Source organism: Amblyomma maculatum, chromosome 1, assembly GCF_055883805.1.
Source record: "Amblyomma maculatum isolate TAMU_Amacu chromosome 1, ASM5588380v1, whole genome shotgun sequence".
In the NCBI taxonomy this organism is placed as follows: Eukaryota; Metazoa; Arthropoda; class Arachnida; order Ixodida; family Ixodidae; genus Amblyomma; species Amblyomma maculatum.
The window spans coordinates 506,050,683-506,077,734 of NC_139344.1; the positions used below are offsets into that span (position 1 = coordinate 506,050,683).

General features: G+C 46.8%; 1 protein-coding gene and 1 pseudogene across 3 annotated transcripts in view; one reads left to right on the forward strand and one right to left on the reverse strand.

Moving 5' to 3' along the window:
* Ctl2 (Choline transporter-like 2) overlaps nt 1–27,052 on the reverse strand; it is a 353,598-nt gene that overhangs the window by 50,140 nt on the left and 276,406 nt on the right. For all 3 annotated transcript variants that reach the window (XM_084575765.1, XM_084575780.1, XM_084575773.1), the window contains 2 exons: nt 26,567–26,657; nt 25,850–26,112 (listed from right to left, as the gene is read on the reverse strand). In XM_084575765.1, the coding sequence (XP_084431891.1) occupies nt 25,850–26,112; nt 26,567–26,657 (354 nt within the window). The remainder of the gene's footprint in view (nt 1–25,849; nt 26,113–26,566; nt 26,658–27,052) is intronic.
* On the forward strand, nt 14,020–14,817 carry LOC146210359 (uncharacterized; annotated as a pseudogene).

The following is a 27,052-nucleotide window of genomic DNA, read 5'->3' on the forward strand; positions in this document are numbered from 1 at the left end:
ATGGTGACCAGGCAGTTGAAAACCTTTATGAAGATGTAGAACTGGCAATGCGAAAAGTAAAGAAGCAGTATGCTGTATTATTGGACGACTTCAATGCCAAGGTAGGGAAAAAGCAGGCAGGAGACCAGGCAGTAGGTGAATATGGCATTGGTTCTAGGAATAGCGGGCGGGAGTCACTACAGGTTTTCCCTCTGAATTTAATCCTAGCGCCAGTAGAAACAATCTGAGCACCGGCTGATATAATCTAAGCACCATGTAATTTAATTTGAGTGCCAAACATTTAATCATAGCGCCAGCATATTTAATCCGAGCACCAACTCGAATAATGTCAGCGCCAACCAATTTAATCCGAGTGCCAACGCAATTATTACAAGCGCCAGCAGATTTATTCCAGGCACCAACCAATTTAATCCACATGTGGAAAATGAATGCGGTAGAGGGCTCCAAAGCACAAAACATGAATTCTAGAAATAAATCGAAATTGAGATCACACTGCAGACCATACGACGCGTAATCATCACATCTGCATCCACTCTATCGCTTTTTCCTATAGGGAGCTTGCACGAAACGCTGAGAGCGCCATTTTCCTGTACAGTGCAGCAGTCGACCGCAAAGCAGGCCGCACAAATAGTGTTAAAGCGATGCTCTACTGTGCGGTCCTGGGCTGTAATAGCTGAACGCAGACTAAAGTGCGAAAGGTGAAGCCCGGGCAAGACGACTGGGGGTTTTTCAAATTACCAGAGGTACGCTTGCACAAATGCGACAACAAGACCAGACGAGAGTGGCTTATGCGTTGTGGGGACCGCGCCAGCCACCTTCAAAGTTCCCGCGGCTACCGATGAGCCGCCGCTTAACCCTTCCCTTTCCCCACTCATTCCCGGGATAACCGGTCCAGCGCGAGGGGATAAAGGAAGGCGCACGCTGTCGCCTCGCTCTCTTCGTTCCTGCTCTTCGCTCCTGGCTCTTCACTACCGAGACGCCCCACGGTTCGCTGCCTGCCCTCCCGGACGACGACCCCGCACGACCCCCCGCACCGCCTTCGACGACCCCCTGCTGGAGTGAGATAAAAGGTCTCTTCGATTTGGCTGCACCAGCTGCACTAGTTCAAGTAGTGCAGCACCGCCGTCCTCGTTTTGCCGGTGCTGCGCGCGCCGTCTGCACTCCTCTCCTCGTTTTGTCAAGGTGCGGGGCTAGTTCTGCACGAGTTCTCGCCCATCCTGCACTCGCTCCAGAGGAGGTGCAGAAGAAAGTGCAGCATGGCGCACGCGCCACTCGGCCAAGAGCAGACGACACTGCGCATCGCTCTGCAGAGCTTTGTAAAGTTCGTCTCCTTCAGAACCCGGACCACCGTGACCCGAACGGTACGCTGCTAACGGATAGCTGGGCTGCATGCTGGTGATTAGCATTTCGTTGATGGAGGAGAGGTATTATATGTATTTGTGGCCACATACGTGGCTGCGATACGGCTACCTTCGCGCGCGTTGTCCTGTGCAGTATTTTTTTTTATCGTGTTGTGACCTAAGACGGGTAGTTGCGAACAGAAATCAGTTGCGATCGATCGAGTTTCTGTCGTGCCAAGTGTGTGTGCCACACGATAGCGTGCGCAGTGACTCGGCGACATCAAACTTGTCGCCCACGGAATACATAGACGTCTGAGAGCGTGCAATATGTACAGCCTTTGTCAAAAATGGTGAGCCCAGGGGGTCTGCTTTTGAGCCGCGTAGCAGCGCTGATTTAACCTATAGTGGAAGTCCTTCCAATTGGAGACAGTAGGGCAAAAAATCTTCTTACCGTCAAGAGATTCCGAATTCACTGGACATGCATTACAAGCCGCACGAAGCGGCTCAGAAGCAGATCCCCTGGTCTCCACACTTTTGACAAAGACCGTACGTGCATCTTTTCAGCAGCTAGCACTTTTGGACTGAAGCCCGCAGAAACCAATCAAGCGTCTCGTTAGGCAGTTTTACTTAAACTAATACTCGTGGCAACTGCTTACAATGTTAATTCTCTCGTACCCAGGCGCATGAATGGTATCTTCGCAGACCGCCGATATAACTATCGTGCAGATGTGCGTATTGGTCAGAATTGGTCGCAGTCAACATCACTGTTAGTCGTCGACACTTTCCGATCGAGTGCTGTAAGCCTACGGCAGCTGGCTTCGAAATTGGACGTGATCGTACGTGTTACAGCACGCAATGATGCGCGCATAGGTTGCAGAGTCCTACATTTGCGTACTCGTTTTGGCAGCTGCCGTCACACGCCAGAGTTGGAACTGGCACTGCACGCTCACGTGACGACCTGGCACCGCTGCAGCACTTTTCAGAACTAGTGCAGCCAGTGCAAGCCAAATCGAAGAGACCTAAAGATTTTTGTTACACGGCCCGCTGTGTATTTGTCTTGTGCATCCCTCGGGCAGAGGAATTGCCCACAGCGTGCACCTCGAATGTTGTACATTGAGGCATGGATTGGCGCAGGAGCTCGCCATTCTAGCTTCACGTGTTCATTTTGCGGGTCAGCGGTCTAAACAATTCGATGACTGCAATCCTGACACGAAATGACGTGCATAAACTTGGTATTTGTCCGGACTTCTGTGAATGCCGTCTGTTGATGCGTGCAAATCATTCTTGTCTGCGACGTTCCGATCGCTCCTGGTCTTGTTGCATTCGTGCAATTGTGCCTTTGGTATATTGAAAAACCCGCAGTGGTTTGTCCAGACTTTACCTTTTGCGCTTTAGTATGCTTCGGCGGAGCCCCTGACCACTCTAAATCATCGCTTTGACACTATTTGCGCGGCCCGCTCCACGATAGACTGCTGCACTGTACAGGAAAATGGCGCTCTCAGCGTTTCGTGCAAACTTCCTATATCTTGCAACAACCATGAACCACGCACAGCTCAAAAAATGCGGTTTATGACACGTCTCTTGCAGCTTTTAGCTTAGACGCATGGCAAGTGAATACATATGACTGTCATCTTCTAATTGGCTGGTTAAGCACTGCTAATAAGGGGTTGTCATATGGACTGAATCTGCATGCTGATGGCAAATGCAGCCTTCACACAACAGCTGGCTGTTTTTATGAAATTGCAACCGGTGCATAAATGTATTTGTGTTTCTAATCATGATTTAACACCACTAGCAGAAAAGAAGGAATAGTGTAAAGCACAGTTGGTTCAGGCGTGAAGACTTAGAGGCATAGAAACATTGCCTCATTTCTCCGCCTTTTCAACTTTACATGGCCACTACCACGGAAGTTCTACTTAAGTTGAGGGCAACCTAGAGGGCTATGGAACGAAAAATGGTAGGGGTAACATTAAGAGATAGAAAGCGTGCAGAGTGGGTCAGAGAAATAACTCAAGTTACCGACATTCTAGTAGAAATTAAGAAGAAGAAATGGACATGGGCAGGACATGTAGAGCGAAGAGAGGATAACCGATGGTCGCTGAGGGTAACAAACTGGATTCCAAGGGAAGGAAAGCGTAGCAGGGGGCGGCAGAAAGTTAGGTAGGCGGATGAGATTAAGAAGTTCGCAGGGGTCAAGTGGATGCAGCTAGCACAGAACCGGGTTAAGTGGAGAAATATGGGAGAGGCCTTCGCCCTGCAGTGGGTATAATCAGGCTGATGATGATGATGACCACGGAAAGAGAGAGAGCGCCCCTACATTCAGTCTGCCCGTGACACGGTAGAGTGAATGAAACTAGTACAGTGGAGCTTACAACTAAGGCCAGGTATAGCTACTAACCTCTCCCTATGGTCACCTTAGCAGCAGTACTGAATTTTTCTGGGCAGCAATCCTAGCTGCGTAGGTTGCCCACATACTATAGGCACGTACAAGCATAGAAGTATCAGACTTTTAAATTCAATTTTATTTTCTGGGATACTGGGCAGCAATCCTAGCTGCGTAGGTTGCCCACATACTATAGGCACGTACAAGCACAGAAGTATCAGACTTTTAAATTCAATTTTATTTTCTGGGATACATTAGGCAGGTCTAAGTGTAACTCGGCACTTTTTACATATCGTCTTCATGCAAAGCTGCCCATATAAAAGAAATGTTATGGCGGTCGAAAGCAGCACACTCTACCCTTTGTATTTGCTGCATAGAGTGTCGGGCAGCGTCGAGCAACAAACTGCGTCGATGGTCGTTTTTAGTCATTCTGGGAGGAGTGATCAAAGCAATGCTTGTCATAATATTGACGAAAGCCATCCAATAGGTTGACACTTCACTTACTCGTCGGATAGTCTGCAAAGTGAACTCAATTTTGATTTATTTTTGGAATTCATGTTTTGTGCTTTGGAGCCCTAGGCACCCGGATTAAATTTGCTGGCGCTTGTATTAATTGCGTTGGCACTCGGATTAAATTGGTTGGCGCTGACATTATTCGAGGTGGCACTTGGATTAAATTGTTGGCACTCTAATTAAATTACACGGCGCGCAGATTATTTCCACTGGCACTAGGATTAAATTCAGTGGGAAAACCTGCAGTTGAGTTTGCAGAGCGCAATAACTTCCAGGTGAAAATACTGAGTTGGTTTGAACTGGAATCAGATGTCTCCAGTTTGATCCAGCTGGTAACCATGTGATTCCAGAGTGGAACTAGCTAGACTCCAACAGGAACCATTCGTCTGGAAATAAAGCCAGCTGGAACCAGTTGGTCTAGAAATGGAACCAGCTGGAACCAGTCAGTCTGGAAATGAAATCAGCTGGAACCAGTCAGTCAGCAAATGGAACCGGCTAGAACTATAGTCAGTCTGGAAATGAAGCCAGCTGGAACCATTTAGTCTGGAAATGGAACCTTACTGAAAGTTAGCACCAGCAGCAGCCCAAACTGAAAAAGGCTTATCTTGCATGGGATTAAATTTCCAACTGAGATTCATGCACAGCTCGAATGAGTTGGTCCCATAACTGTCGAGTATGTGCTTCCCGCTAGAAATTGAGCTCTGCCCAGGTGGCCTTTGAGTAAGAAAGTCAGTAAATCAGTCACTAATACAAAATGCTCATTTTGGAGGCCATTGATTAGCAACGGCCTTGACAGAGCAAATTAAAAGCTTACTGTTCTAGTTCACCAAGTCAAAATAAAAACATGGGACCATTACAATTCTATTGGGGAAGGTTCCAAATAGAATTGGAGATTAAATGTGACCCAATCGTAGCAAACTGTATTATATATCTACCAAATGATTAGCTGGTTGGCCTAAAGAACTAAGGCACGTATACAGTCGAACCCGGATATATCGAACTCGAAGGGGATCGCGAAATAGTTCGATATATCGATAATTCGATATACAGAAATAGGCTTGTGACGGCACTTACGATGCAAAAAAACGATACCGTATTTGTCGCGTAATCAACCCACTCGCATAATGAACCCACCCTCCACTTTTGCACCCGAGAATTTGAAAAAAAAAAAATGCGTTAAGGTTAGCTCGCTCACATGCAAGCGACGAGCGGCAGCGACAGAGCGAAAATTTTCAAACTTATTGGAACTGCATCCATCTTGCCGCTCGAGCCACCGCGGCAGCTCAAAACAAGGTTTCTGTGTTGCATGTCGATGGCGCGCTTCACTCTGTTTCGGTCGTCTCATCCGCAGCTCACTGGCAGCGTGCCAAGTGATAACGTCAGGGCGCGTTTATCTTTTTATAGCTCCTGCGGTGGCGGGGAGCGAACTTGGCAGAGTGCCCGTGATGGCTTGATTGCACAAGCCTGGTTCGATTTATCACGCCGCGCTTGGGGCGGGCGTCATAATCGCAGCAGCTGACCGCTTGCTTTCGCTGATTCATCATGCAAGGATAAACAATAAAAAAATAAATAAATAAACAATCCGCAAAAAAAAAATCCCTGCCGCTTTTTAATGTCCGCAGCCGCCATATCTTACGCTACGCCGCGCGTACAGCCCAACGATAGAAAAAGATGACTCTCGCCAAAAAAAAAAAAAAAAAACAGAGAGCTGGCGCTTCTTAGCATCCACAGGCGCCATAGCCACGTCCGCCGCCGCGCCGCCGCACGTAGAGGGTTCGCAACACACGCTGGAGAAAGCGTCCGACGGCTGTCTGAAAACGGGCTGAGCTGGCTTGGCGCATGCGTTGCGCGTGCTGAAGGAGAGAGATAGCTCAGCAAAAGAATGGGCACACCCACGCACATGGCTTGCAAACGTCATGTGTTGGCGCGCGGGAAACGACAACTGCAGATGCGCGCGCCTTTGGGGAATGGGCGCGGCGCTGCCCAGACCAGCCGTCGCCGAACTGTCCCCTCTCATTCCTTCCGCGCGTGGCTTGAAAACGTCACGCGGCAAACGGCCAAGGGTAATGCGACCGTCTTTGGGGAAGGCACACTTTCCAGTGCGTGGTGCGGAGTTCGATATATCGAACAACCGGTGAAATTAAGTTCGATATATGACGCGGCTTTCCTATACTTTTACATGGGATTTTCAAGGGGATTTTTCGTGAGTTCGATATAACCAAAATTCGATATATCCGGGTTCGATATAACCGGGTTCGACTGTATACGCAGTATGGGGCAAATTGTCATTCATTTCTCAGCGAAAACTTTCATTGTTACTCTAACTGAGCCTTAATTAACGCACATGTACAATCTAGCTCTTGGCCGCATGTAGTGGCCGGGAGCTGGTGCCGCTTAGAGACTGTGAAATCTCCCTTTGTGAGCTGTTGTCGCATGGAGCAGAGCCAGCAAATACGCGAACCGTCACTGGCTGCCATGGCCAGCCACTCAGTTTTGTTGAACGTTGCGTATTTCATCGTTTCGCTTCGATACCCTCACGAAAAAGTGCAACCTATTTAAAGAAATTGGCAATGTTCAGTAAAATATAGTGTTAATTTATTATGGCAAACTTTTTCAACACATGAAACTTAGTGCGCATTGTGTTTGTGCCTATAGGGACCGGGCGCCCGTTGTATGGCGCCCCCGTTGCCTCGGTGGAACAGCGCTGCCCGCAGCGGAGTTCCGAAACAGCGGAATGGCGAGGCAGCTGAGCGGCGCAGTCGTTTCCGTTCTGCGAAGAATTTTTGAGCCTGTTCCTACCCGTCGTTTTGCGGTGTGGCTTTGAGAGCTTTGAGCTGCGTTGAGTAATCGCAAGGAGTATTGTTTGACCGGGAAATCTTGAAAAATAAAAGGGCCGTTCTCGGCAGAGCGTGCATTTTTTTTTTTTTTTTTTTTTTTTTTAAACCACCCGGCGCCTGGTATTTCTGTTATATACTCGAAAATGCCGCGCGCGTGATTTCACCATGCGCTAGGAACACTTTCGTTAGGCATTTGTTAAGGCGACTTCAAAGACAGGAATTGCGCCTGCACTGCGCGTCCATCTTATATTAGGTCTAGTCGAAACCTGCCTGAAGATCAAATACCGCCGAGCCGTGTAGCCGCAGCGCCGTAGTAGTGGTAGTTGTAATGGTCAGCGTTCATGTAAAATGAAAAAGATGCTGCACCTGTCTTTTTGGTAATAGCTAGGCTCAAACGATTCAGAGTAGAATAATAGCAAATGACATTACAGTTTCAACCTTGCAACGAGAGCTGTAAAAGGAGAAAAATAAACAAGCAAGACAAAAGTAAGATCCTATTTATGGTTGGAAAAAGCAAACACACATATACTTCCAGGACTTCCTGCACAATTACGCTACAATAGCTCACTGAACCCGGCCTTAAAACTATCAAACTTAATCATAATATAAGCCAAATGAGTAATACCACCTCAGCATCATTTTTACATATTGGACAATGCTCTTGTTGAACACGTCAGAGCTGCTACATATAATTGACTTAGAAAATATTGTACTATACATGCCTTTCTCCTGACATGCTGCGGAGGTTGTGAAAAGAAAAAAAAATTAAATTTCCTGCTAGCGCTCTCTCAGGAAGTTCAATGCGATTGACCGCACCTGCCTTGAACATCTGAAGGCAATAGTCCAATACTGTCAAACTTTTAAATACAATCGAAAAAAAAAAAACACAGTGTGATGTGTTGTAAGGTAAGCCACCGACCACTAAGAGAGCGTTCTATTGTTAAATGAATCCCTCTGATGGCTCGTTCGCTAAGGTGGTCTACTTTCTCAGCGTACCACGAACTTGCGGGGCCGATACCTAGCTGACCTCGATACCTGATGAGTGTGAGGGGAGACGACCATGTATGTAGTTTTCCATTTGCACGTAAAGGAATCCGGATAACTGAAAGCCATTGCTTTTACAACTTTGTCACTGCAGCTAGCCGGACTGCTGCTAAATCTGTTTACATTGGCCATAGAAGCAATTTCAGAGAGAGTAAAACGATCTTGTCATACAATCAGGAAATCTCACGTTCACTAAAACGCCGATGAGAAACATGTATTTAGGCGGGCCAGGAAATGGACGCTGCTGAGAAAATACGTAAAGCCGTGTCAGATGCAACGTAAATGCGAAAAAAAAACAAACTGCTACACGGCCTTCGATATTAAAAAAAAAAAAATGCTACGTTTATGCTCGTTTCCACACATTAAATTGTATTTTTTTTCTTGTTCGACTTTTACATGAAACCGATAGCGGATTTTGTGACCATGCGGTATTGATTGAGCTGTGAAATTAGTGATTTTATTAGGCAAAATGGACATGCCAGAAACAAATGTTAACAAATTCTAAGAGTATCAACGCAGAGCTCTCAGCGCATTTTCATTGGTTGACAAACGAAAAGAGGAAAAATGGTAAGATCATGGTAATAGGAATTCTTCATGTCTCCTATCTGCTCTTTCTGTTAAGAGAAAAAAGTAAATTATCTTTGACTATGTCAGCGAAAGTATCTGCACAAACATTGTCTCTGCCCATCAGTGAAGATCGTAACGCAGCCCGAACGACGATGGTGCAGCTGCCTTTTCTTTTTCCGTGCTGGAGTTTTCTTGTACACAGGCGGGGAAATGCTAGCGTTGTAACTTACGTTGTAGGGTTATTTCGATTTCCAATTGTCAATAAAGTGACTACAGATGAAGGAGTGCGGCTTCGACTCCGAGACTCTCGTGCCGTCACTCCTGGAAAACAGAAGGCACAGAGCATCCGGTAGCAAGCGGAATTTTAAATATTCGGCACTTTCCATGACCACACAGTAACCAAATACGTAGATTCGTGCCTTTGCCTTTCAAAGAACCATGCTTAGGTCACCCGCCACTCATGCTTCTGTGGAAACCCGTAGAAATGAATCGACTTAAAAACGTCTGACGAGTTTGCGTAGCTGCCAGTGGAGCCAACAAGGCACCACGTTTCACCAGCCTTGTTTGGCCAGACTTCATTTAACTGGACATATTCACACACCTAGCCCAACTTTCTGTTCCCTTGAGGATAGTATAGTCACGCACAACGTCATCTAAACCTTAGGATTTCCAATTTCCACACAAACCAATGACAAACAGTACGCTCCAATGCGCTGGCAATGTGCCGGCCGGGGCCAGCACATTACGGCGTTTGAGCGATGCGCTGAGAGGCGGCGCCACCCGTACAGCTGTCTGATCCCTATAGTTTCGTACCACGTGGTGCCGCCATTGGCAGCTTGCCTGCGGGTCGCGGCTCGCAGCAGCGGCTTTCTTTTTTTTGTGCGTGTGGGAGTGCACGCAGTATGCTTGGATGCCTTCGCCCACATGTGTGCGCTGGAAGGACAACAATTGCGCAGTTGTGCCAGTTCATAGTGTGACCGGATTACCCCCTTGGCGCAATTAACAGTGGTTCACGGCAATAACACATCAGGACAGACGACCCCAGCTAAGCGACCACGTTTGGAAGTGAGTACAGCAATTAGACTGCCAACCAACATCCGTAAAACTCGTGCTATGGTCCTTCCAGTTGTGATGTAGTTGCGAGAGTTGGACTGTGAAGAAGGCTGACCGCCGAAGAATTGACGCGTTTGAATTGTGGTGCTAGCGGAGACTCTTGAGAGTTCCTTGGACTGCCAGAAGATCAAATCAGTCAATATTGTTGACCGTAAACCCTGACTGCTCACTGGAGGGTCAAATTCTAAGGTTAAAGCTAAGCTACTTCGGTCATCTGATGAGAAGAGAGGAGTCGCTGGAGAAAGATTTGATGTTGGGAAAGGTTGAGGGTCACCGGAGAAGGGGTAGGCAGCAAACGCGATGGTTAGATGGCATCCTCGAGGCGCTGCAGAGGAAGTTATGTGATGTTAGAAAGATAGTGAGAGACCAGAAAGCGTGGCGTGATATGGTCCATAGGGTCACGAAGAGTCGGACACGACTGAACTGAACTGAACTGATTGAGCTTCGTGAAAATCTGCACAGCAAAGATTATATGAATATGTATGAATAACATAATGAATCTACTGACACATTTTAACGTGAGAGCATTAAGGAGCTCATTAAACCAAAAACCAAGCGTAGTCAGCGCGGTGGCGTCCGTGTACGTATTTCGAGTACCGAAGAAGAACGCATTCCACTCTTGCAATTTTGCAAAGCTTATGACCAACATCCTTGTTTCTGGTAAACAAAGACGTTGGTTAAACAGGCGGTATTCACAGAATTGAAGCTTTATTTTTTTTAAATGCTTGCCTTTGCAAATAGCATGCTTTGTTATTCTCATTTTGATTATGCAGGTTGCAGGGGCACTGCTCGCGCTGCAGCACATTACAGTAAAACTAACTGCATAACTTCCCCTGTACAATGCGATAATTGCCCAAGCTTTCGAGCATGAAAACGTTATGCACAACTACAAAAAACAGCATTTCAGATGCGATTGCCTTTTGTACACTTGAAATTATTGAAGCGCGTGTTATCAGCTTATTTAAATTCAGGTATGGCCTGTATGATACTGCCTTCTGAACTGTTCAGCTGATTTTTTCTTCGCAACGTAACATCAATTCATGTACTGTTTCAATTTGGTTGTTATAGAGCTGCTTTTCCTAAAGAAGACAATTATTAGACAAGACAAGACTAGACAAGAAAATTATTTACCTTGTTTCCTTTTTAGGTCTGGAGATAAAGCCAAGGACTGCTGATACCGAGGGCTCATATTTGTAACGTTTTTAATTCCGTAGTCTCGTGCGGACAGAAGAGAGAAAGAAGAGAGAAAGAAGAGAAGAAAGAAAAAGAAGAGCGAGAGAAAGACGCGCGCCACAACAGCCGTCGTCCACCACCTAAGCGGTGGCGGGTGCAATGACGGCATACAACAGATAACATTTTGGTGGCTGGCTAGCCCCTGCCGCAAGCGGCGTTGACCTACCGTCCCAGCCCTGTTGGGCCAGAAACAGCCACTCTTCACCCCCTCCGCTCTCCTGTGCTGTGCAATGTCAGCGCATGTTGTTGTTGTTGTGGCTGTAGGAAGAAGGAAAAGAAAATGCACGGGCCTGCTACTGGCTCTGTAGCTGAGCCACCTCCACTGCCTCATGCGGACAGAAGAGGAAATAGAGAAGAAAAAAAAAAGAGGGAGAGAAAGATGTATGCCGCAACAGCTGTCGTCCACCCCCGAAGCGGTGGCAGGTGCAATGACGGCCTACAACAGATAAAGATACAGTGGCAGGCTAGCCCCCGCCGCAAGCAGCAGTGACCTACCTGTCCCAGCCCCATGAGGGCTAGGATCAGCCACCCTCACGTCAGCGCACGTTAAAGATCCCCAGGTGGTCGAAATTACTCCGTAGCTCTCCACTACAGCTCCTCTTTAACTCTTTCCACTTTAACTCCCACCTTCCTCCCTTGCCTTACAGCACGGTTCAGGTGTCCACAGAAACAAGTGTAACAGATACTGCGCCTTTCCTGTGAACCAGTTATTTATTATTAGAGAAGTAATGCTTTCGCAGCAGAACCGGGTTTATTGGAGAAATATGGGAGGCCTTCACCCTGCATTGGGTATAGTCAGGCTGATGATGATGATAAATGCTTTCGCATTAAGAGAACAATTGCTTTATTGCTTCAGACAAATTATTACTTCAGAAATGCTGCCCTTCGCCCATCGCGCCCCAGACTTCGCTGCCGCTTCAAGGCGTCATTCAAGAGCCGGTTTAAACCGCCGCACCACCTACCCAGGAAAGGTGCCGGGCGCTGCTCGCGGTGTACAGCGCAGGCGGGGAGTTTTCAAACTGAAGCTGGTTCTAGTAGCGTTGGCTTAAAGTGATGTTAACCATTATGCACAAACCAAGCATAAGAAGCTAAAAATAAAAGCTGCAACTGGCGACAGTGGAAATAAGGAATGCCATAGTATTATAGGGGACTAGAAGCGAACTACTTCCAGCTGGTACCACTTGGCAACTGGTTTCAGCTGGGACCAGCTAGCAACTGGTTCCAGCTCAGATTTGTTCCATAACCCAGATGAACTGGTTCCAGCTGGAACCACCTGAAAACCAGTTTAATATTTCCACCTGGGTTAAGAATCATGAACACCTTCAGCGAACTGAAGAACTGGAAATGGACATGGAGAAGCCCTAAAAGGGAAACTAAAAATGAAATTGGCTTCATAATGTGTTCTAACCCTGCCACTGTGCAGGATGTAAAGGTAGTCGGGAAGGTGCGATGCAGTGACCACAGGATGATAAGGTCTCGAATTAGTCTAAATCTGAAAAGGGAACAAAACAGATTAGTAAGAAAGAAGTTCATCAACAAATTAGCGGTGAGGTGGAGGGCAGAAGAGTTCAAAATCTCGATACAGAATAGATATTTAGCTCTAACCGAGGATGACGACATTAGCCTAGAAGCAATGAACAATAATTTCAGAGATATCATTACTGAGTGTGCTGGAGAAGTAGGCGGTAGGATAGTTAGAGAGGATACCGGTAAGCTGTCTGAGATGAAGGATCTGATTAAAAAACGCCAATGTATGAAAGTTTCCAATCCAACAAATCACATAGAATTGGCAGAAATATGAAAGCCAATCAATAAGCCCAAAGCGGCCGATATAAGGAAGTATAACATGGAGAAAATTTAGCATGCTGTAAAGAACGGGAGAAGCCTTAAAGCGATGAAGAAGAAATTGGGAATAGGCAAAAATCAGATGTATGCACTAAGGAAAAAGGCGGGCAATGTGATCACGAATATGGACAAGATAGTCAAAGTAGCCTAGGAGTTCTATACTGATCTCTACAGCAGCCAAAGAAGTCATGACAATATTGAGATGGGCGGTAGAGAAATGCAGTCAGATGTTCCGCCAGTAACGAAGTACGAAGTTAAGAAAGCATTAGAAACTATGAAAAGGGGGAAAGCAGCTGGAGAGGATCCGGCAACTATAAATTTGTTGAAGGACGGGGGGGGATATTGTGCTAGAAAAACTGGCCACCCTGTATATGCACCACCTGGTGTCATCGACGGTACCGGAACCATGGAAGAACGCTAACATAATCTTAATAAGAAAGGGGACGCTAAGGACTTGAAAAATTAGACCAATCAGTTTACTGTCTGTTATGTAATAAGGTATTTACCAAAGTAATCGCTAATCGAATCAGAGCAACTTTAGACTGCAACCAAGCAAAAATTCAAGCAGGTTTTCGGAAAGGATACTCTACTATTGGTCATATCCATACCATCAACCAGGTGATAGAAAAATACTCGGAATATAACCAGCCCTTATACATAGCATTAATTGATTCCTAAAAAGCATTTGACTCGGTAGAAACCTTGGTGGCCATGCAGGCATTACGAAATCAGGGTGTAGACGAGCCGTACGTGAAAGTGCTGGAATATATATATAGAGGGTGCACAGCAACTATAGTTCTGCATAAAGAAAGTAACAAAATTCCTATAAAGAAAGCTGTTAGGCAAGGAGACACGATCTCCTCAGTACTATTCACAGCTTGCTTAGAAGAAGTATTCAGAGACTTGGAATGGGAGCAGTTAGGGATAAGGGTACATGGAGAATACCTCAGTAATCTGCGATCTGCTGATGACATTGCTTGCTAAGTAACTTAGGGGATGAACTGCAAAGAATGACTGATGACCTAGACAGAAAAAGTAGAAAGGTAGGCTTGAAAATCAATATGCAGAAGACTAAGGTAATGTTCAATTACCCCAACACCCCCAACCTACCCCCAACACCACCGCACCATCCGGGACCGCCACCATGACCTTCACCGGCCTTGCTCCGCCACCGTTCTTCTTTCCGAGGCCCGGCTGTCCCTCATTGCCATGGAAGCAATGGGAGCAGATGTTCAACGTGTACTTGGTGGCATCCAGAGCTGCCGCATTCAAGCCAGAGCAGCGCGAAGCTATTCTTTTGCATTGTTTGAAGGCGGAGCCCAGCGTGTTTATCAGACGTTACATGCAGAGACCAGCGCCGCAGCAGCACCGTCAGCACCGTCAGCGCCAAGTGCCGCAGCCCTCGGCCATGACAAGTCTGCCGCTCCTGATGAATACGACTCTGCACTCGCCACTTTACGGCAGCAGCTTTCAATGTCGTGCAACATTATTATCGAGCGCCATCGTTTTCACCGCCGCAGCCAAAACACAGGTGAGTCCGTTCATGACTTCGTTGTCGCTCTACAGGAGATAGTCACATTTTTCGTTTGCTTCGCAAGATGATGCTCTGCGGGATCAATTCGTTGCTGGCGTAGCTTCCAACCGCATAAGTGAACGGTTACTGCTCGAGAGTTCCACACTGTCTTTCGAGGATTCAGTTCGAATTGCACTTCAGTTTGAGCAAGCAGTGGAGGAAATGAAGGAGCTTTCTGCTTCAGTCGAGGCAATTTCACTGCGGCAACGTCGTAAACCGTCCTCGAATCTTTCGAAGAAAAGAAATGCGCAGCCAGCAGCTCCCTTTCAGCAGAGGTTAACGAGGGGCGGCTCACGTGCGCCGCAGCGGAACCGCCCCCCTGAGTGGAGCCGGGAACGGAGTAGCTGCTCTGGTTCAACACATTGTTGACTATGCGGCTCGCAGGACCACTTAGCATCTGCGCCGCAGTGCCCAGCGCATGGGAAGACTTGTTTGCAATGTGTGCTATGGTAAAATAAACCACTCACAGTGCAGTCCACTTATAATCATACCAGATATAACGATATTCAGTCGAACCCCGCAATAAAGAAATCACCGACGAAAGAAAACTTTTGCGTTCTCGCGAGAACTTCACTGTCGCAAAAATGGACAAGTAAGCACACACATTACTTTCCAGAACGAAAATTTAATGAAAAAAGTCGGTTATTTTGCTCTTCTTCACACTGCTACGCAGGAGCTTCACGACTCTGGCTTTGCACTTAGATAAGCTATGCATACCTTCATCGTCGTCGTGATTGCCAAGGAAAGGGCGGATAACACCAAAAGCATCAAGCACATCCCGCGAGCATACTTGCTTTCCTTGTGCTTTGTGTTTGCCATCCTCGTCACCGCTCTCCTTTGCGCACACTGTCGATAATAACGCTGTCGCTGAATTCTGCGTGCACGATCAAGTCGGCGTCCGCACACAAAAAGTCATCCAGTTGAACAGCGTCTGGCACTATTGCATCAATACTGCGAAGCACTTCCCATGCTTCAATTAGTGGCTGCAGATCGTCACCGCTTGAAGGAACACTCGCTTCCGGTTCTGCCAAGACGTGCTGACCAGCCGCGAAACCAGCGTGTCTGAAGCAATTCTGGATAAGGGTGGCCTAAATAGCAGTCCATGCCGCAGCAAGCATCTTCAGCACCATAAAAATACAAATTTTTGTCGGTCGCTTCATTTCAATGTTTAACAACATCCGCTAGATGAGTTTCCCACGGTACGCAGATTTGACACTCTTAATAACCAACCCCTTGGTCAAGAGGTTGGATAATGGACGTGCAATTCAGAGGAAAAAAAAATGTCAAGCGGACACTCATCAGGACAGCGTCTTCGATGTGGTGGGCACTGCAGTTATCTAAAAAAAAACAGACGGATCTGCTCTGCTTTTGCATATCCGCATCAAAAGCTTCAAGCCACCTCGAGAATATTGCGTGCATCATCCAAGCTTTCTGGTTAGCAGTGTACTCAACCGGAAGCCTTCAGTTACCTCTAAAGCACCGTGGCATCTTGTTCCGACAGATCACGAGGAGGGGACGCTTGTCGGATCCGCCCATGTTTAAGCAAAAAAGTATCGTCACCCACTTTTTGCTCAGCTTGCCTCCATGCGCATTCTTGTCCCTTCAGGTCACGGAGCAAGAAACCATTTAGGAGGTGAAACGCCCTTTAGCGCGAGCGACCAGATAAGGTCGCAATTCTAGCGCCGACAGCATGGAGCATGACGGGGCCATATGCAGTGGCGGCGGCATGCGACACATCGTGAAAGCCGTAGCAAAAAAAATGCAGCGCCCGGGCAGGCGGCTCAGGTGCGATCTTCAGCAGCGCACGTTCAAAGCAATCGACAAGCAGGTGACACAGGTGTTTGCTGCAACAGGCACGCCGTAACGTTGTATTTGTGCACCAAACAGTAACAGTTCTTGTCGGCGTCTGCTCGAGAGCCGTAATACTAACAGCGCAGTGCGGCCTCCTTTGGAATTTGCTAGACTAAGATGGAATGCAGGTGTTTTGTTCAAAATTGCAAAAGTGGTTACAAGTGTTGTAGGGAGAAGGTGAGCATCTTCAAGGCCCCGAATGATCCTGAGCATCTGCACGCATGGGCTGCGGCAACTCCTGGGGGGCGGCCATCAGCGCACATCGAGAGATTACGTCTGAAAGAAGCATTTCACGAGCAAGATGAGGCGTGATAAGTACTACAGTGAGCTTGGAGGCGAGGGAATCCTTGACCACCAGAAGAAACATGGACTGGTTGCCTTGGCAACCGAAACGGCAGTAATTTCTTTCCACGCCGAGAGGCACCGCCAGCATGTAGTGGCGCCGCGGGCTTGTAACCTTTTCTCGTCGCTGCAGACAGCGGAGTTTCCACTCCTAAAAGTTTCTTGCTTCGTGCCTCCATGGCATTCTTGTCCCTTCAGGTCGAGCATTTTCGATGGCAACATTTCATAAAAAGTCAGTTTCAACCACATTATAAATTTCGGAGGCTTCGTATTCGTCCGTTGTGCTTTCATAGCTTTCCTCCATTCAGGACGATGCTGCTTCAGCGTCGACACTCGTAGACTCCTCTGATAACACCTTGGCAACGATGCAGTGCTGCGCTTTAAATCGGCTTAGCCATCCATGCTCGCCTTAAAGTTGTCGTGCCCCAGAATGCACGCGAAATCAATCGCCTTCTGCTGCAGAAGGCTTCCAGACAAAGGCATCTTGTTCGCTCTTTGTCGAGGAACCACTGATATACAGCTTTGTCGATGTCTTCGTAGACAGGCGTTGCCATGCGCCATTCTAAAGTGCCGCCATGATGCTGTTCTTGGCTTTCAGAATCATAGAAAGTGAGCTGCACAGGATACTGAATTCCTCCACAATGTCAGACTTTTTTCTGCCTTTTGCAGCTTCAGCTATGATTGCAGACTTTTCTTGCAGCATCAAAAGCTTCTGCTTTTTGATAGCAGGCTGCATGTTTCAGACAGGCCCCCAAAAAAACACTGGACACACGCAAGTCACGGGCGAAATCGGCGAGCATGATGCAGATGGCGAGATAACGTGGTCGGCGTGGCAGCGATAAGAAAAAGAAGGTGGTGGTGTGGCGGTGTCGTCAAAAAACGTCACGTGCATGCATAGGCCAAAACCCCCTTTCACTGCACAAAAAAAAAAATCTCGTTGCTCATCATCACCGGTCATCATCATCATCATCACCGAATAGACCGAAAGTAAACAGCAATGGCCGTGCCGGTGCTTGTTGACAGAAATGAATGGGACTGACTTGTCGGATGAATGTGCTGCTGCAGTTTTGCCACTTCTCTGTTTGAAACTGGCTGACGTGCCGAAAAATTGTTGCAGATCACTACCTCAAACTTCCGTTAATGCGGGACTGCTTTTTAAAAACTCTTTGCTGTTGAGAGGGGGAAAATGCATTGAACTCTATGGAAGTTCGCCGGGGCCACAAGAATTTCGTTCTCATAACGATCAAATTCTTCGGATTTATCTGTTTTCCCATTGTCCCTATGTAAAAATAAACCATAAATAATGATTGATTATTGGCGGTATGCCGGATACAACAATTGCTTTATCTCCGCCCAGTAGATGTTTACCATGAAAATTTGTGTTTGATAAAAATAAAATGTCAAAAAGAGAATGACGTGAAAACTGTATATATGCGACGAAAACGGATGACCGCTATCGTCATCGCAATCACTGCCTGTCGCCGCGCTAAGGGTGTGCAGGGTGCGGCTGCATCGCCATCACCGACTGTGCGTCTGTGGAAGATGGTGCCTACCACAACGACGGCAAGATAGTGAAGTTTACTTTAGCAATAGCTCTTCCTGTCTACACCTATTCCCATCGATAGCCCGCTATCGATGGTTTCACGATTTAAATTTTCCTGCTTTCAAAGCGCTCCTTGACAAGTGGTGTCATTCAATGGGAAAAAGAGGAACCTATCTTTCAGTTTTGCTTTTGATTTAATTTTTCCGCCATGCAGCGCCCGTCCAGATAATCTCCGGAGTCAGGTGATCGACATTCTTGTTTAATCGTGGCATCAACGTCACACTCCTGCTGCACGGAAACGCCAATTTCTGCGGAAGTTGACGGATCGAAAAGTTCGTTTTTGGATGCGAACAGCAGCAGTGATGACTCGGAAGACGAATTCAACTATTCAGACTTTAGCACTGACAATGAAACTACGTCAAACCGACCCGGATCATCGAAAGCCATGCCCCGATAAGTGTCACCCGCTATCGATGGTCGAATCTTCCCCCTTTCGAAACGCTTCTTAATGAGTGGCGTCATTTAGTGGGAAATAGAAGAACCCTTCTTTCAGTTTTGCTTTTGGTTTTAATTTTTCCGCCGTGCCGCGCCCGTCCAGATGGTCTCTGGAGTTGGGTGATCAGTGCTCATTGTTCACATTATGGCGTTGACATCACGCGCTCCTGCTTCCGCGCAGTTCCGTGGAAGTTGACGGATCGGAGAGCTCGTTTTTGGATACGAACAGCAGCAGTGATGACTCGGAAGACGAAGTTAGCTCTTCAGACTTCAGTGACAGCGAAACTACGTCAAACCAACCCGGAACGCGGACAGCCATGCCTCAACAAGTTTCGCGTTCACTATCCAAAAATTTCCACTTTTGCTGCGCGCTGATCGGAAGAGATCACTGTTCTGATGATCACAACTGTTATCTGCAGGGTGTCAACGTCTTTTGGGTAGTATTACTTTGCTGCAATGTTGCATTGGTCCCTGTTGTAAAAAACGTATATTTTGAAAATTTTGTTTATTTGTATCAAGAAACTGATACTTTTGTGTGTGTTTTTCTTAAAGGGCCACTGTTAAGGGAAGGACCTTTTAGGCGAAGGAGCCCAGTGTTTCGATCAGATACCGGAGATAGTCTGCAAAATGCTACAGTGACACGCGGGCCGCAAAGCAATGAAAACACAAATCAAAGCTCTCCCATGCTCTCCTTCGGGAAGCCAGCTTCCCCGTTTCCTGCGCTGGCCCGTCGAGCCACAGTAATGACATACTTTTTGTGAACGACGTCCATTGGTCCGTCTCGCTGTCTGAGGGTGAAGGATGGGTGTCTACCGCTCGCTGCGCGCTTTTCCCTCGCCACGGCCCGACTGAATCCAGAGGCGCGCGCTCTCTCGCCCGTTTTCTTTTCTTTTTTTTTTTTGCGCAGGCGGAGTGCCACGCCCCACCTTCCGTCAAACGCGGAGGAGGAAGGGGAATTTGTCTTGCGGAGGCTAGACGACCGGGTAGGAGAGTGGAAAACCTTTGCGAGGGAACGGAAGGAGAGAAACACGACAGAATCGGGTGATTGGGGTGGCTGTAGCTGAGTTATTAGTTACTCTTTTCAAAAACATTTTGCGGCCTTGCGTTCTGGGGCCGAAGTCTCACAGTCACCCGAGAAGAAAATATTTTCGACCGGAGGGTAGACAGTAGGCCTTTAACTACAATTTTTTGCTGATAGCCTTTTATTTCATCACTTATAAAATAAATATATGAATTGCCACTAATACCACTATGAAGAGGAATTCCTCCTCTACAATTTGATACTAGACACTCCTGTACCAAGCAAGTTTTCTTAATAACGGGGGAGGCTACCTTTGAATACCAACCTTTTTGTTTCTTGAGATAATTGAATAAAAGTTTCAGGGTAGACTCATGGCACAGCTATTTGAATAACTGCAAAGTTTCATGGAGCTGCGCACATTGGTACTCAAGTTACAGAAGTATATCAGAATGGTTCACATGGGTTCCTTGCACCATGCCTGGTGAACTTGTGAAATGTGTTGGCACTATGAAATTCATTATGAAGGCTCCTGAATAGGTACCACAGGGCAAGACAGAGCCCTTTTCTTTAATTTCCCTGCTGAAAACTTTTAGCACTGCATTGAGGTTAGTGCCACTAATTGGACTTGCATTAGCCTAATTTTGATTGTTTATTATAAATTCCAGACTCACCATTTTAAAAAAATGAGCTTGTGTTGCCCTTAAAACTTTATTCAGGCCCACAATAAAAAAAAAAAACAGGTGGGAATCCGATTAGCGGTTCCAGAGATACTGCGGGGAATAAGCAACCATACCATAAAAAAAATTCATTCTGAGAAAATGGCCCTTGAAGTTTAAAACACCATTTTCAAGTCTAAAGTTTGTTTTTCACTGCAGCTCGTTGTGCCTCCACCTTCTCGATTCCCTTGGAAAGTGCATTCCCATGCGAACAGTGGACGACGCTGACGACGCGTTATCGCTTGCGATGACAGACGCGATACAGGAGGCTCAGATCGCCGAAGTTGATAAGGTCAGTACAGCATGGCACGCTTCAAACGCCGTCTCCTTACGTTGACGCGAAAGATAAGCAGTTGGAAGTGGCAGCGCAGTTGGTCTAGTAGTAGTGTAGCATAGGCAGCACTAATAGAAGCGTCTCTGCGACCGCTGACAACGCGCTTCGCTAACTTCGCGATTCGGATGGCATTCACAGAACGACGACGTACTATGCAGTGTTTTGAACTTCTTAGCACGCATCGTGGCCGACCATGCAACAATCCAGAAGGTGCACAAAATCGTTCAAAACATGCCACCAGAATCCATAACAAGCGATGATCACGGCGATTTCAAAAATGGTGAAACGTGAAATGTGAAGCGATTCAGCGAGCGCACAAAGAACGCCAGCTCAGTAGGCAACCGAAGCAGACGACGCGCCGGGGAGGGGCCACCACGTCAGCGCACGCAGCAGCCAATAGCAGTAGCGCGATCCCCCGCGTTCTCACGGAGCGCGCGCTTTGTCCAATCACAGCCCGAATTCGAGACGCGGGAAGCTCAACAAGGCTCCCAATCACAAGCGAGCCATGCTTCTGCTACGCCGCGGACGCCGCTGGCAAAGGCAATATAAAAAAGGGCAAGCATTCACAAACAAAACAAGACCAAGATGGCGGCGCTCGGTTCAGCGGCAGAGAAATGGCACACGCGCGAAGTTTGGGTATTTTTGCCGTTCGCTCGCGACTCTGTGGCTGCTGCGCCCAGTTCTATATTTCATTTAAAGCAGTTCCACGATGAATTAGGCATTTATAATTATAGAAAAAGTAGGTTATAACATGTACAGCTGAGATATGCACTTTTTGAAAAGCCGACTTTTTCGCGATTTTTCGACTTTCGAAGCCCGCGTCCCTCCTTAAAGAAAAAAAAAATAATGACACAACCCAAAAACCACCCCTTTTCCCGCGGATAGCAAAGTGTTAAGATAAAATGGCAGATTCATCAGGATTTCTAGCAGGGTTTCAAGGTTAGTAGCCTCGCGAAAAAATATGGACATTCGCAATCTAACTACCACCAAGGCTGGCAATGTCCTACAGTTCATCCAATCGCTAATGGGTTTCGTGCACACAAAAAGAACTGTTGCAAAGTGATGCTCACAGCGATTTTCAAGCTGAAGCGAGCACAAATTTCCCATTTTTTTATTTTATGACTATTGATATATCCTGAAATAAAGTGTTTAGAGCTCTTTACGACGATTAGCATCGTTCAACCCGATTTACTCATCGCTGGTAAGGAGGCAAGCCTACATGCATGGGAAAATATGTGTGCTTTCTGATGGTTTTTCCTTTTCTAACGATAATAACGATAATCGGTTATAATGACCGAATTTTCCGGTTTCCTTACTATCGTTATAAGTGGACTACACTGTGTTACAATGGTGCCATATTATATTGTAGCAGTTCTGAGGAAGATGAAGCTGATAGCACGAGTCAAGGAGAAAGATGATGGAAAAAGACTCTCATGCAGAGCGCTGTCGTTGACCAGCTGAGCTCCCTGCCCTCTCAATCTGTTGTTCAGAGCTCCGATGTCAAACCCCTGTCGTAACAATATTATCGGTTATAACAATCAAATATGGTCACTGTAAGCCAACAAAAACGCGGAAATGCGGTGACCACAAAAGCGCAAGCGTACGTGGAGACGATGACAACAACGATGCAGTGACAATAAAAAAGAAAAAAGAAATAAAGGACAGTCGAGCCAATGCATTGGTCGGGTGCGCCAGGGAAGCTTGCATGCCTCGAAGACGTGGGGGAGCACGAAGCGCTTCCTGAAGCGGAGGGAAAGCCTAAGGCGCTGCAAGGCACGACTTGAAGCGCTCCCCCTCAAAACCACTGTGGCCTAGGTAGCCTAGGGAACTTGCGTCCTATTTGCCTCTGCACGGTGTCCATTCTGAGGATGCGCTGACCATGGTACACTGCCCTATCTTCCCCTATTTGCTTTGTCCAGGCCCCCGCTTTGCGGTTGCGCATATTTTGTGGTGTCTTTCTAGCCTGATTCTCCTAGTGTGCCATAATTGTTGCCACAATCTTGCTGGCCCTGAATTTTCCATGAAAAGCAATGGAGGATCCTCCTTCAGGAAGCATGACACAATAAGCGCAGAAGAGTAAGTGAATGGCAATAGAAGTGGAACATTGTATGTGAGCAACTTGGTGCAATCATCCACACTCAAGATTGAGAATGAAAGCGATGCCAGACGACGGTCGGAAATCATGGAGCCTACATAGAACAGGCACTCTTGAACGCCTGTGCAGCAAACCTGCCGATTAGTGGCCCGAGCAGAAAAGGCGAAGCACTTCACATACCTCCTGCGCAACACCAATTTCACAGCAATGACCGAACTTTGGGCTACAGTGAGCAGTAGTGACGGTGATGCGACGAGACTTGAGGAATTTTTACATGCTGACGATACAGTCACGACCGATGAAAGCTGACAGTAGTTACGACGACAATGAACCGGAACCTGTGCAGTTTGAGTCTCCCCTGGAGGATTTGAGAATGATCGGCTCCCTGCGGTATTTTTGTTTTTACTAACAACTGCACTATGTTCAGCAGTTGAATGCCCTGCAGAAAGACAGATTGCTGTGAAATAGACAATGCTTATAGATTACGGGTTTCTTCCTGCTAAGAAATAAGAAGTGTAAGACACCTCGTCCTCATTAAGTGTTTAGTTTACAATGTTTTCTTAGTTTTCCGACCAAACTCGGTTATATCAATTACTATACAGTCGAACCTGAATATATCGAACTCAAAGGGGATGGCGAAATAGTTTGATGTATCGATAATTCGATATACAGAAATCCGCTTGAGACGCCACTTGCGATCGTGAAAAATGATACTGTATTTATCGCGTAATTAACCCACTCGCATAATGAACCCACCCCCCCTTCACCCCCGAGAATTTGAAAAAAAAAAAAAAAAAAAAAGTTCGGTGGCGCATCCCTTTGTTTCGACCGTCGCATCTACAGCTCATTTACTGGAAGTGCGCCAAGATGCTACACAGAGATAACATTGCAGTGTGTTATCTTTTGACTATACTTTTGATAGATCCTGCAGAGGCAGGGAGCGAACTTGCCAGGCTGCCAGTGATGCCTTGATTGCACAAGCCTGGTTCGATTTATCATGCTGCGCTTGGGGTGGGCGTAGTCCACTGCCACACAATCATTGGAAAGCGTGATAGCTGCAAATGCCATTTGAAGCAAACAATGCTAAAAGTCTGTGTCGTGATCATAGCTGACCGCGTGCTTTCATTGATTTATAGATGTAAGAATGAACGACTCTCGCAAAAAAAGAAAGAAAATAACCTGCCGCTTCTTAATGTCCACAGCCACAATAGCTTGAGCTGCGCCGCACGTTTAGCGCGACAAGTAAAGACAACACTCGCAAAAGAAAAAAAATTGCTGCTTCTTAGCGTCCATAGCTGCCATAGCATACGCTACACCGCACGTTTAGCACGACGGCAAGGATGTGAATACACTGCGCGCGGCAGCTGGCGTGCAACTAGCCTCTCGTGTCGTCGTGCTGAACCCGCGTAAGCTACGGCAGCCGCGAATGCTAAAAAACGGCAGATCTTTTTTTTTTTTTTTTTTTTTTTTGTGTGAGAGTCGTTTATTCTTACCATCAGGCTGAACGTATGCTATGGCGGCTGCAGAGGTTAAGAAGCGGCAATTTTTTTTTGTTTTGAGAGAGTTGTTCTTGTTGGGCTGAACGCGCTGGTATTGTTGTGACGGTGGCGGCTATAGCGCGGACGCGGAACTTGCAACATGCCACCCCCCTGCTAAACGTGCGGCGCAGCGTACGCTATGGCGGCTGCAGACGTTAAGAAGCGGCAGTTTTCTTTTTTTCTTTTTTTTTTTGCCAGAGTCATTCATTCTTGCATCTATGTATCAACGAAAGCACACGGTCAGCTGTGGTCATGCCACCGGCTTTTAGCATTGTTCACTCCAAACGGCATTTGCAGCTATCACGCTTGCAAATAATTTTGTAGCAGTGGACTACGCCCGCCCCCTCCCAAGCACGGCACGATAAATTGAACCAGGCATGTGCAATGAAGTCATCACGCGGACACTCAGCAAAGTTCGCTCCCTGCCACTGCAGGATCTATAAAAAGTGTAAATAAAAAATAAACACATCGTGGCGTTATCGCTGCGCAGCATCTTGGCGTGCTGCCAATAAATGAGCTGTGGATGCGACGGTCGAAACAGAAGAACGCGGCACCAAACGCATTTTTTTTTTTGTTTTAAATTCTCGGGGGCAAAAATGGAGAGTGGGTTCATTATGCGAGTAGGTTGACTACACAACAAATACCGTATCATTTTTCACGATCACAAGTGGCATCTCAAGCCGATTTCTGTATATCGAATTATCGATATTCAAACCATTTTGCGATCCTCTTCGAGTTCGATATATCCGGGTTCGACTGTATCGAACAACCGGTGAAATTGAGTTCGATATACGATGCAGCTTTCCTATACTCTTACATAAGATTTTCAAATGGATATTCCGTAAGTTCGATATAACCAAAATTCGAATTATCCGGGTTCGATATATCCGAGTTTGACTGTAAGTGGGTTTGACTGTTGACCCAAGAATGCAACAAAACAAATGGGATTTTCCCAGAGGTGTTGAGAAACTGCTTTTAACGCACTTCCCAATAAACTTGAGCAAATGAAACTTGTGGACTGCAGAGAAAGAGGCATAACAGTGAATACAAATATCTATGTTTCCCTGCTTTATATCAGAGGACACTTGGTCTTAGCAGTGCTGAATCATCACAATTTGCTCAGCAGTCTTGCCCTGGTTCAAGTGAAGTCTAACTTACTACAATGAGACCTGCGGCTAATATTTTGCCGGACATGCTGCCAAAATATAGGTGATGATGGGGCACAGCAGCCACCTCACTTTTGTGACCAACACAGCAGTTTAAATTATAACTAGACTGTGTTTTCAGAAAGTGAACGAAAGGGTGCTTTCCAAGAGGCTGCAGTGGTGTATGAAAACAAGCACAATCACAGTATGTGAAAATGGGTTCTTTCCTGACGATAGAAAGGCTGACTGAAATAGAGGGTAGCTTGAAAACTACCTCAGGGCATGCCAAGAAAAGAGCGAGGAGCCAATGAGACCTCTCACCGCACAGTGATCCAGAGCCCGTTGAGCACGGCAAAGAAGGGCACGTCCTGGGGCTTGCGGAAGGCCCAGTAATAGGAGGCAAAGGCGGCCGCCAATGCCACCTGGCCCAGCCCCACGATGAAGAACATGCCCCAGATGAGGCCGATGAAGTTGTAGATCTGCAGCCGCGACAGGTGCTGGTTGGCCACGTACTGAGTGAACTGGCACTTGAGCCCACTGGCATACTCCTGGACGGTGCTCAACGCCAAGGACCGGTTGGCATCCTGCACACGAAATGTCTTGCCCCTCTTTTCAGGACATTTATCCCCGCACTTAGCCATTACAACAGCGCGAGGGTTCTTTTGATGCTCCATAGGTATGCAATTATTCCCCCCAAGTATTTCTTGCAGTCCAACAATCAATTCCAAATATGCCTGTAGAGCACATGTATTCCCCTGAAGGCCACACATCCTCTACCATCTTCAGCAGCAGTGTTCTTTTGTCCTTGATGTGCAGAAAGGATGCTACATTGAGAGCAGACAAAAATGCTCTCCAAAGCCCTGACTGATGCTAACAAGCATTCCACTTGCGTCTTATTTACAAAGCATAAAAAATGACAAATTACCAACCTGAAAGCTTGCAAAACAGTGCATGCATGTGATATGGAATACCCAAACTGGACAACATTAGGAGAACAAACATTGACAGAGGCAGCATTAGGGTGGTGGCTACACCCACCTCCATGGTGCAGCTCTGGCCAGTCATGCTGTTGTTGCCGCCAGTCATGTTCATGTACTTAAAGTCAGCCGTGCCACTTGACGCCAGGTACCTGCCACTTGGTTAAGGAGAGTCACAACTAAGAAACACAAGGCATGTGGCAAAAGAAGCAATACTGTTGGTGGGCACAGTCCAAAAACAACCCTCCTTGAATTACCATCCACATTATGCACAGCTATTGTTCCTACAAGAAAGAAAAAGGACCTACAAAGTGCATTTAGCATGCAAACTGGAACTGAAGTTTCACTGGAATAGCAGTTTTTGAATTGCATAGAATCTACAGACAAGCATCAGGTGTGTAAAAACAGGTTGCACCAAAGCGGGGGACAAAAACCCTGCATGCCTACACTGCAGCAAGCTACGCTGTTTAGGAAACCAACTCGCATGTGCTGATATTTCAAAGCTATCCCGCTGCTTGTGATAAATGTTTATACCTGAAAAGTAGTG